This window comes from Arachis hypogaea, chromosome 16 (genome assembly GCF_003086295.3).
Source record: "Arachis hypogaea cultivar Tifrunner chromosome 16, arahy.Tifrunner.gnm2.J5K5, whole genome shotgun sequence".
In the NCBI taxonomy this organism is placed as follows: Eukaryota; Viridiplantae; Streptophyta; class Magnoliopsida; order Fabales; family Fabaceae; genus Arachis; species Arachis hypogaea.
The window spans coordinates 113337980-113349056 of NC_092051.1; the positions used below are offsets into that span (position 1 = coordinate 113337980).

Genomic DNA, 11077 nt, shown 5'->3' on the forward strand with positions numbered 1-11077 from the left:
TAGTGTTACATTGTCTTCTCAAGTTACGCTTTTGGGATGAGTGGTTTCAGGGCATGGTATAAAAATTCCAGATCCGGAAGGTCAAACTTTGGTGAATCCAAAATTAGTTTTTTATAACATGTGATGTTTATTATCCCTGGTATCCGGATGGTTATCTCTGGAATCCGGATGGTTATTCTGCATAGTATAGGTGATGTTCATTTGATTCATAAACCAAAGATTTAGCCCACACATTGTACACTTAGGCCATTGGCTCCCTAGCACTACTCAAAAATCTTAAGATTTTATATATTTTTCCAATATAAAATCATTGTTTACTCAAACCAACATGAATGAGGTTAGAATACTGTAAGAAAACAACCACAATTTTGAAAAATAAAAGGGGATAATGAAAACAAAAAAGGGGTCACAATCAACGGGTGCAAGAGGAAATGTGGTGAAAGCGGTGATCATAAAAAAACGGTTGATTTTTGAAGCTCATGAGTCATGATGCTCAACAGTCAACGACCCATAGGTACAACTTCCATTAATTAACAAACTCATCATGAAGCCCTTCTTTTACAGATTCTTGATTCTCCTTGCTCTGTTTTCTCTCGTGGAATCTTCTTCGTCATGCAGCAACAACAACAACAGAGACCACGAGCTTGTCATAAAAGCCTTCCAATATGTGTCTGGATTCAAACCTTCATGGTTCCTAACAACACGCCAACCTTCTTCTTCTTCTTCTTCTTCTTCCAACTGTTCGGTAGAAGAGTCATCTCCCATTATTAAGAACATAGAGCTTCCTTCACTATAACTCTCTGACCAATCTGCTCAACATAAGCTATAAAATCACAAGCTTCTTCAAATATGCTGCTGATGTTACAGTCTTCATTGTCACTCACCTGTTTTCCAGTAACATTAGTACTAGTAACCAAAAAGGAATAAAAGAGAGAACATAACCCCAATATCAAGCACTTATATCTTTAAAAATAGGAGGGGGAAGAAAATGATAAATATGATTCATGATTATGCCTATTGAGAATTTAAATTAGCTCCAAAAGATCTTTAAAAATTAGTTTTTATAATATGATCTCTAAAAGATCATGTTTTGTATTGCTTGGGGTTCCAATTTCTATGATATTTAATTGTATCTTCATTGTATTCAAGAGTACTGGTGCAAGAGATTGCATCCAAAGAATGTATGTGAAAAGGTGTTCAGGCAACCCCCTTTGCGTGAATTTTAAGAAAAAGAAAATTTAAAGGGCATGATTTTACTCTTACAAAGCAGAAGGCTACTCTTATACAGGCTGCGGATTCAACTGGCAATAAAATTCAATATGACTGTCCCGGTTTTCTTCCTAATAGGCGTCAGGTAAAGCTATTCAATATATTGATGTCCCTCTTAAGTTCTAGCTTTTGAGCCTTTGGTGTCAATATTAGACTTGTACTCTTCTTTATTTTATTGCACCTAAAAATAATGATCAAACTGTAAAAGAAGCAAATGTGCTATATAGTATTTCCATTTAGTTGATGGTGTTAGGATATTTTGTTTTGGCAAATAATAATGATCTATAATGGTTCAATAATAGATAAAACTAGTACAGATTAAGCAGGTCAGTTTCCAGATTTTGAAGCAATAACTAACTAAAACTTCTCATAAACTAAATCATATGATAAATTTCTTGTCCACGAAATTGGAGAGTAAAAATTCATGGATGAGTTAAAAGCCATCATCAATTTGCAACACTAGATTTAATCGAAAGTTAAGGCAATGAAACTAAACTAACTTTAATCACAAATTTATGAATATTCAAATTATCAGCTTAAAACTAACTTTAAAAAAAGGGCCATGACAAAGGCATATAGTTTCTTCTTATTTTGGCTACACCAAAAATGGGAAACAGAGATTGCTGCAGGCAAATATGTTAGCTTCTTTTGAATGAACATGTTCAAAAGGCAAAGGTTGCAAACTTGGTGCCTGATGAGCATTACAAATCTGATTGCACATAGCTTTCACTTGTGATTTCGAATTTGGTGAAACTCCCTAACAAATAAATGTATAAAAATGACAAGAAAACAACTCAGGGACCCATTAAAAGCCCAAGAAACATTACCATAAAAAAAAAGAAAAAGAAATGAGAGTTAAGATAATGCCATTTCTGACTTGGGTGTGACTAAATCAAACCAAAAATAAAGAAGATTATGCTTCTGAGTTAGGTTTTGTGTTGAATTAACACTTTATATACTATGTCCTTATATACTTCCACTAAAAAAAATTATAACAAATAAATCTATATATCTTCTATTGATAAAAAAATAATCTAGATAACAAATTTTACAAGTATCAATACAAATTGAAGGAAGGCCACAAGTTCTCGTCAAGTTGAAATCACAATAAATAAACCAATCATCTCGCAAAGAACCTCACAACACCTGCCACGTGTCAACCTTCCATTACATCTCATAGATTTCATTGGATGAGATTCTATCACGGTCCATCCGCAACTTAACAGTTATATCCTCATTCGATTCTTTGTCCTTAGTACTCCTGTGGTTACTCCTCAGCCTCAAAGTACACTCACATACACACACCAACTGCTTGGGATTTTGCTCCAAAGAAAAGAAAAAAAAAATGGCTGCAGAAATGGCCCTTGTGAAACCAATCTCCAAGTTTAGCAACACCACACCCAAATTTGGCACCAGAAGAATTGGTTCATACTCCAAATTCAGCACCATAAGAATGTCCACAACAACACCAACACCTCCAGCTGCATCAACCTCAACAAAGCCAAGCAAGAAGGGTAAAACTGCCATAAAGGAGACACTGTTGACACCAAGATTCTACACAACAGACTTTGATGAGATGGAGATGCTGTTCAACACTGAGATAAACAAGAACTTGAACCAGGATGAGTTTGTGGCACTGCTCCAGGAGTTCAAGACTGATTACAACCAGACACACTTTGTGAGGAACAAGGAGTTCAAAGAGGCTGCTGACAAGATTGACGGTCCACTCAGACAGATCTTTGTTGAGTTCCTTGAGAGGTCTTGCACTGCTGAATTCTCTGGTTTCCTCCTTTACAAGGAGCTTGGAAGGAGGCTCAAGGTCTGTGTGTGTTTGCTCTTTCTAGTTTCTTTATTTCCAGGAAAATGCAATTCACCATGTGAACTTTAGTTTTGGGCATTGAAAAAAATTGCGATGTAATTTTGTCAATACAGCATATAAAAGTGCACTATTGGTGTTAAATTCTAATTAGTACTAGGATTTTGGATCTATATTATTTGGGTAGCTTAATGTGACTCTTAAAAGATAAGCTTGAGAATGCCATTTCTATTTGAGTTTCATTCTTGTCTTACAAGGAAGCAGAGCTTTCTTTGCCAATGCATTCTTCGAGATGTGTTGTTTGTACTCATTTTGACTAGTTCACTGAATCAAAGTGTGATTGGCTCGGTTTTGGAAGTAAAATGAGCATGCAAAACATTTCTAAGTCTTTATTTCTTTGTACACTTTTGGGCTTTCTATTTATGAGACTGATGAATTGCTTCGGATGTTGAAATCGCAGAAAACCAATCCTGTCGTGGCTGAGATTTTCTCTCTGATGTCTAGGGATGAAGCCAGACATGCTGGGTATGAAAACACTACATATTTGTTCTTCTTTCCTTCAATTTATTGTTTCATGTCTTATGCTGAATGGCCTTATCCTTTTGATTCTATACAGATTTCTGAACAAGGGTTTATCTGATTTCAATTTGGCTTTGGACTTGGGCTTCCTTACAAAAGCTAGAAAGTATACATTCTTCAAGCCAAAGTTTATCTTCTATGCTACATATCTGTCTGAGAAAATCGGATACTGGAGATACATAACCATATACAGACATCTCAAGGAGAATCCTGAATACCAATGTTATCCCATTTTCAAGTACTTTGAGAACTGGTGCCAGGATGAGAACAGACATGGAGACTTCTTCTCTGCTTTGATGAAAGCACAGCCACAGTTTTTGAATGACTGGAAGGCAAAACTATGGGCTCGATTCTTCTGTCTATCGGTAATTTTTTGCTTGTGTAGAATTTGATTCTTACTTTTACCCTTGGATTGTTAATTAGATTCTTAATGTAACCATAATATACGTTCCAATTTATTTAAGGTTAAGCTGCTATATAGAATATAATAGATAATCAAGAGTTTATAAGGGAAAAGTGTGTATATGGAACACTACATTTACATGTAGATCAAACCCAATAGCATCCATCAATGTCAAGTACATCCAAGATAATTTCATTCACATATGAATTTCTTGTGTCATGAATCGGGTTATGCCTGTCAAAAAGATCTTATTTGTGGTATCTTTCATCATCCTTCGTAATCTTTAAAATGTAATTCTCGAATTTGTTCATGCAGGTTTATGTCACGATGTATCTCAATGATTGTCAACGCACAGCTTTCTATGAAGGCATTGGACTCGACACAAAAGAATTTGACATGCATGTCATCATTGAGGTTAGCTTTTAATTTCAAATTAGCAGCAGTAGTCACTATTGATGTTCAATTAATTTTTTGTTCGTAAGTTTCTATTCTCCATAATGAAATCGACATCTGTTTCTACTAATTGTCCAGTACAAACTGATGAACATAAATACTAACTTGCGAAAAAGCAAGAAAGAAATTTGCAGCCTTAAGTTCCCTTAAAAACACATTACAAATGAGAGCTGCTCAACAAAGAACTAACTTAGACTTCATTAATTTCAAGATATTACTCAAGCTTCATTCCTTGATTGTTTTATGCAGACCAACCGCACAACAGCTCGGATTTTCCCAGCTGTTCTTGATGTTGAGAACCCGGAGTTCAAGCGGAAATTGGACCGGATGGTTGAGATAAACGAGAAGCTTCTAGCCGTTGGTGAGAGTGATGACATTCCGGTGGTGAAGAACTTGAAAAGGATTCCACTTGTTGCCGCCCTGGTGTCTGAACTCTTGGCAGCATATCTAATGCCACCCATTGAGTCAGGATCTGTAGATTTGGCAGAGTTTGAACCACAGCTTGTGTACTGAAGTTATGCATAAAATTCCCTTATTTACTTTTGATCTCCATCATAATGTTCATTATGGGTTCTATTAGTATTGCTGCCAAAAGTTGGTTGTACTAGACAGTGAGGAAACATTTACAATATTGACTTATTGAGGTCCCTTTCTAGTTATAATGTGTTCTACCGTATCTTCTACTTTTTAATTTCTCTTTTTCTTATTCAAAGTTCACTAGAAATTAGAAGTATCTTTATGAAGTACTTAATAAGATATGATCCTTTTCCTACAATCTTAAATTGGAAGGTCTAACAGTAGAATTTAAGGTACTTAATTAGAAGTCCCCTTATGAAGTACTGCACATTGATCTTTTTGTTTAACGTAGAATTTAAGGTAGAATTTTCCGTAATCTAGCTCTATAATAATGTATCCTCAGGTTATAAAGGTGTTACAAAACAATTCCCGAATGATGCATTGAGGTTATAGGTGAACCGAACTTGTGGGATTTATTCAGAAATGCTTTGTGTCCACAAAATCTGATTTATAACAATTGGGTGATCGCTTAATAAACATCGAATGGGAAAAGAAACCGTTTACTTGTATAGAAAAGAAAATTTAAGGTTTGCATTACTTGCAGTATAGAGAAGAAAAATTGTCTTTTAAAAAAATTAAAAAAAAGATGGATTTTACACACTGTTAATGCCCAACAATCTGTTAGGTGGGAGAGTACAACGCGTGAATCATGCATAAGAATCCAAGAGATGCATGCAAGGATTCCAATTAACTCAAGCACTAGAAAATATTTAGAATTGCACAAAAACAATAGCTGCCGCAACACATACTGATTGTTAATCACCTAAGCTTGATGTACATTTATCCCAAACCAACTAGACTACCCAAATATTAATTGAAAGCTAAGGAAGAATCACACATTTAGCACAAAAATAGTAACAAAGCTTAATCCGATTTAGTTTTCGAGGCAGTCTTATCTTGTTTAACCGGCTGCACTAACAATTTGAATGTCCAAACTGCCAATATAGTTGCCTCTATGGGGGCAATCCAGTACACAAGAATGTGCTCCTTTGTTATGTGATCTCCTCTAGCATAAGCCCACCCCATTACCTGAAACATAGTCAAACAATGTTTTAATCTTTGATAAGATAACAATATAGAAGGTTTCTTAGCAAAAACTATTCGAAAGGATTCTCGCAATTTTTAATTTTACACTTGACAAGATAAAGTGTGATCTTTTTGGAGTAGTGTGCTTACAGAGGCAGGGTTCATACAACCACCAGTAAGATCCGAGCCAAGTATATGAAGTGTTAGCTTCGAGAGACTGGATATCCATGTTTTCATGAAGAAACCTCCACGAAGATTCGTGGTGAGACCAAGAGAAATGGTCACAATTGCATATGTTAGTAACCCTTCTGTCAAGGCACCCCGATGAATGTCAGTGTTCAAGCGCGGTCCACGTCCTACTTCAGGAATGGTATCAATTAAAAGCTTAACTCCAATTATAGATCCAAGCACCTGGAGAGAATGAAACCAAGCATATTAGAATGGTAATCTTCCATTCAAGTTGATTTTGATTTTGTAAAATCAAAATGGTTCAACTAAACAAAAGACGTGACATTATGCACAAGTTAGCAATGTTATGTCAAATAACACCCCTGGTTCTTCACACATCAGACATTATCATTGGTTTTCTGTGTGTGCCATCAAATCAACTATGATAAGATATGTATTATAACAACTATCATTAGTACTAGAGTATATGGATTTCCACAGCATGTAGGGTGTGAGGGAAAAAGATCTAAGGAGATTCCTAAACTGATACAGGTTGCTGATGATTGAATTTGTAACTTCCATACTATACGAGTCTATTTTAGTTTAAGAATGATTAAACGTTTATTTTTTCACTTTACAGAAACTTATCCATTTTTGAGACATACAGAAATATACTGAATGCAAAAACTCGTTTATTTCTGGAGGCAACATATATATATTAACTTCCCTTATAAATAATTCAAAGCAACATAAGAATCCAGAAAAAAATGTGAAAATGGTGCGATTGATGAATAGTTTTGTTAAGGGGCAGGGTTTTGAAGAAGGTAACCTGAGCGGGGATCCGGGCAGCAACACAGTAAAAGAAGCTTCGGAAGCCTGCAGAGAAGGCAGAGGACAAAACGGTTAGGGGGTTGTAGGCCCCACCACGTGTGGCATTGGAAAGGAAGGCAAAGACGAACATGGTGGCCACAGAGAGCCCCATCTTCACAATCTCCGCAGCCAGGTGACCGTGATGGCGACCCACTTGCATCACATCGAAGACGAGAATCCTCACAACAACGCCTGACCACACCCACATCGCGGACAGCACAAAGTCCCACAACACCAGCCTCGTCCGCTCTCCCATCTCCGATGTCGACCGTCTCCACTTGGCTACGGTGGCGCTGACGTGGCCATAGATGATGCAAATGAAACCGTGTCCAGGCAATTTTAACTCTTCATCTCATCTCTAGGACGCCAATTTTCTTTTTATGGAAGGAGAAAGTGTGTTGCCAATTTTCTAGTGGGACTCTTCCTTTAAACAGTCCATTTTGTTAAGCATATACTCAAATTGGTCCTACAAAATTTTGCGTCTTACATTTTTGTTTATAAAAAAAAAATATTTATTGAATTTTATAAAAATAAAATATATAAATTTTTATTTTAATTAAATTCATTATTTTTACTCAAACAAATGAATTTTAAAAATTAATGACAAAAAAAATTATATACCTTGTTTTTATAAAATTCAGACATAATAAAAAAATTTTAAAAATAAAAATATCCAATATAAAATTCTTTAAAAACTATTTAAGTATATATTCTATTTTTTTTCCTGAGCAGCTGCTTAGAATTAAATGCTCTTCATACATACATTACATATTCAATTAACAGAGATGTTAAGTCCTTTTAGTATCTAATTTCAATTGAATTAGTTTACTAACTTAAAAACATTCATAATAAAAAATTTTAGTTGAAAATGAAGAAAAAAATCTCTTTTTTAGCCCGTGCTTGAATGCTTTTCCGAATATATTTCATATGCAGATAAATTATTAAAATTGTATTAAAAAAAATTGTGCATAAAAATTTTAAAAGATGTAATAATAAATTAATTTCTAAAATTTTATTAAATTTGATAAAAAAATAACTAAGGATAAATTGATAATAAAAAAGATTAGGTTGATCAACAAAGAGATGAGATAACAAATTTTGAAAATTATATTATTACATGATACCGCTATTTATTATTAACAATAAAATTACCGATAGTTCTGTGTCTGTGCATCATAGACGGGTAACAAACTTTTAGGCCCATTTATTAATGTGTTTTTTTTTTTTGAAATTAAGAGTGAAACTCAAACTCACGATCTCTAGGTAAGTACGGAAAGACTATGTCATTTGAACTATAGTTCCTTGAATTTTAAGAAACTATTTAAGTGCTTATGAAGAAGTTAAAAAATAACTTCTCTCATAATAAAAAGATTTTTATCATATTTTTTTTAAAATAAGCACTTTTAGAACTAAAAAACTAAATACAAAATAATTTATTTATAAGCTACTTTTAATATAAGCATTTATTGTTTAAGCTATTTTTTGAAAAAGAACTTAATTAAACTATTTATCTAAAATGGGCCTTAATGTAAACAACTTTTCTCTGACATTTTTCTATGGATTTTGTTTTCTTCTTTGATTTCTCTGTATTTTCTGCATATTTTTTCTCCTTTTTTTTTAATTTTTGCTTTTATGATAAATGTTATTTGATCTGAATTTGTTTTCAATCAAATAGTAAAATCAAGCAGTAAAATCAAATTCGTATAGATTTTTCGTGTTTAAAAATAATGAATGATGCAAGTTCAGATCAGTTGAATCAAGACAAATTGAATTATTATTTTAAATCAAATCAAGTGGATGAGATTTGATTCGTTCTTAATTAATGTAATTTATTAGTAGTTGATGCTTGTGTAGTTATTTTGTCTACAAGTTGAATAATTTCTTTTTTTTTTTTGTGAAAATCAGTGTTCATGATTGAAGATTTAAATTTGAATGGAATGTAAAAATTTTGAATTATTGTTTCAATGAATCTATTTATATTATGTTTAATGATAGTTTCGGTGTATTTTAAAACACAATTTGGTGTTAACTAGAATTATTTTCGATGGTTTATATTTTGTTGTGGTCACTTTGATATATGATTTTGTGGTTGATATTGTTGGTTCTTATTCTATACACTCAGTACTAAATGGAATTAGTTATTGGGTTCTTTTTTTAACTTTTATGTGATTTCCATTAACAATGAGCTAATGAAATTCTTTGATTATGAATACAAACACTTTTTGTGTTTTTGTTAGTTTATAATAGTGTCGTGCTTATAATTTTTTTGTGTTTTTTCAGTTTTTGTGTGATGTTGATGAGATGTTTGTCCAAAAAATTGGGATGATTTTTAACATATTTAAAGAAGCTAATTGAATTTTATTGGATTCTATTTTTGGCAAACCGCATAGATTAGATCAGATCTGATTTTGGATTTATTTCTCAAAATCGATCCAATCTAAATTTGATCCAATTCAAACCACATAATGTACTAAATATTATTATTTTATTACCATATTTACAATTTTATTTATAATATATTCAATTTGTTATATATTTTTATATTATTTAAGTATTATTATTATTTAGTGAATATTTTAGGTTCAAAATGACATTTATTTATTTATTTTAACTAACTTATAATTTTATTTCTATTGTTAAGTTATTGTTAGTTTTTCAAATATTATTGAACTTGTTATGTCATTGTTAGTTATTTAAAATTTGATGTTGAGACTTGTTATATATATATATATATATATATATATATATATATATTAATTTACAAAATCGCAAATTCAATACAATCCAAACTATTTGAAATTGGATCGGATTTGATTGGATTCTCAAAAAAAAATATCTAATCTAAACCGCATTGCAAGTAAAATTATGTCCAGATCAAATGAATTTTTTATTTAAAATCGATCCAAATCACACTGCGAACACCCCTAAATCTAAGTATAAGACAACAATATAAATAATTTATTAATATTAATAAATTATATTCAGATAAAATGAAAGTTTATGATTTTGAAATGAATAATTAATAAAATAAATTATACTTAAATGTTACAAGAAAAACTAATAACAACTTTACACCATATGAAGAGTTAAGTCTTAAAGTGATTTTTGAGATTGGACGTTTGCACCGAAAAGAATCCCTATATTTTAACTGCATATAAACGACTAAATCCCCATAGTGGTCCCCCAGATTCAGCCCGTGCACCAATTTTGCCCCTGAGATTCCAATTGCACTGTTTATGTCCCCCAGATTCCGATTCGAGCACCATAATGGTCCTTCGGAGATTTTCCGGCGTGACTCAGCGACAGCGTTGCTTATGTGGCACAGCCACTGCCACGTTGGACGCCGTAGTGTACATATGACGTGGAATGTGTGATAAAATTCCCTAATGTAGTCCCTGTCTTCATTTTTAAACCCTAAAATTTCGTTGGCCTTCCCTCAATGTGGTTCTCTCCATCAACGTCTTGTTCTGCATCTCTTCTGTACACCGATAGCTGTCCCCCATAAGAGGAAGTGGGAGCCATGTTGCAGGAAGTTCCAACCGGTCATCGTCGACGGAGAACTGGAGAAGAAGCACGACGCGAAGCAGGCATGGACGGGTTCCGGACTGGTGTGGCTGTGGTTGTCGCCCGGTGCTAAGGTGGTCTGGGATGGAGTCGCATCCTAACAAGCCCTTCTTTGGTTGCCCCAACTATAATGTGAGTAAAGTTTAATAATTTGTAGCTGATTGAAAATTTTTTTTTTGGTTGATTATTTTGGTTGGTTGCAGACAAGTGGAAAAACATGGTGTGGGTTATTCGTCTGGGCTGATTCTGTGCAAGAGGAGTTGTCTGAAGGAGCTGTTGCAGGAGATGATGATGGTGACAGGAAGATGAACTTTGCATGGCGGATGGGCAAGATGGAGGCAGACATTAGGAAT

The 11077-nt window shown here is 33.5% G+C and overlaps 2 protein-coding genes and 1 long non-coding RNA gene across 3 annotated transcripts; 1 reads left to right on the forward strand and 2 right to left on the reverse strand.

Moving 5' to 3' along the window:
- Nucleotides 1-434: 434 nt before the first annotated feature.
- LOC112754672 (uncharacterized) lies at nt 435-2210 on the reverse strand. Its single transcript, XR_011873491.1, has 2 exons — nt 2097-2210; nt 435-884 (listed from the first exon to the last, which is right to left on the reverse strand). It is a non-coding gene; the product is annotated as an uncharacterized lncRNA (long non-coding RNA).
- A 55-nt stretch (nt 2211-2265) lies between these two features.
- LOC112754670 (magnesium-protoporphyrin IX monomethyl ester [oxidative] cyclase, chloroplastic) lies at nt 2266-5179 on the forward strand. Its single transcript, XM_025802374.3, has 5 exons — nt 2266-3088; nt 3546-3610; nt 3702-4029; nt 4383-4481; nt 4770-5179. The coding sequence occupies exons 1-5, from the start codon at nt 2615-2617 to the stop codon at nt 5031-5033; spliced, it is 1230 nt and encodes a 409-aa protein (XP_025658159.1). The 5' UTR covers nt 2266-2614; the 3' UTR covers nt 5034-5179.
- Nucleotides 5180-5783: 604 nt separating this feature from the next.
- On the reverse strand, nt 5784-7628 carry LOC112754671 (probable aquaporin SIP2-1). Its single transcript, XM_025802375.3, has 3 exons — nt 7120-7628; nt 6273-6533; nt 5784-6125 (listed from the first exon to the last, which is right to left on the reverse strand). The coding sequence occupies exons 1-3, from the start codon at nt 7414-7416 to the stop codon at nt 5961-5963; spliced, it is 723 nt and encodes a 240-aa protein (XP_025658160.1). The 5' UTR covers nt 7417-7628; the 3' UTR covers nt 5784-5960.
- Nucleotides 7629-11077: the final 3449 nt, after the last annotated feature.

Coding starts and splice junctions, on each gene's coding strand:
- LOC112754670 (XM_025802374.3), top strand. CDS start 2,615: ATGGCTGCAGAAATGGCCCTTGTGAAACCAATCTCCAAGTTTAGCAAC. Junction 3,089..3,545: donor AGCTTGGAAGGAGGCTCAAG/GTCTGTGTGTGT, acceptor TTGAAATCGCAG/AAAACCAATCCTGTCGTGGC. Junction 4,030..4,382: donor CTCGATTCTTCTGTCTATCG/GTAATTTTTTGC, acceptor TTGTTCATGCAG/GTTTATGTCACGATGTATCT.
- LOC112754671 (XM_025802375.3), bottom strand. CDS start 7,416: ATGGGAGAGCGGACGAGGCTGGTGTTGTGGGACTTTGTGCTGTCCGCG. Junction 6,534..7,119: donor CTGCCCGGATCCCCGCTCAG/GTTACCTTCTTC, acceptor CATTCTCTCCAG/GTGCTTGGATCTATAATTGG. Junction 6,126..6,272: donor GTTGTATGAACCCTGCCTCT/GTAAGCACACTA, acceptor ACTATGTTTCAG/GTAATGGGGTGGGCTTATGC.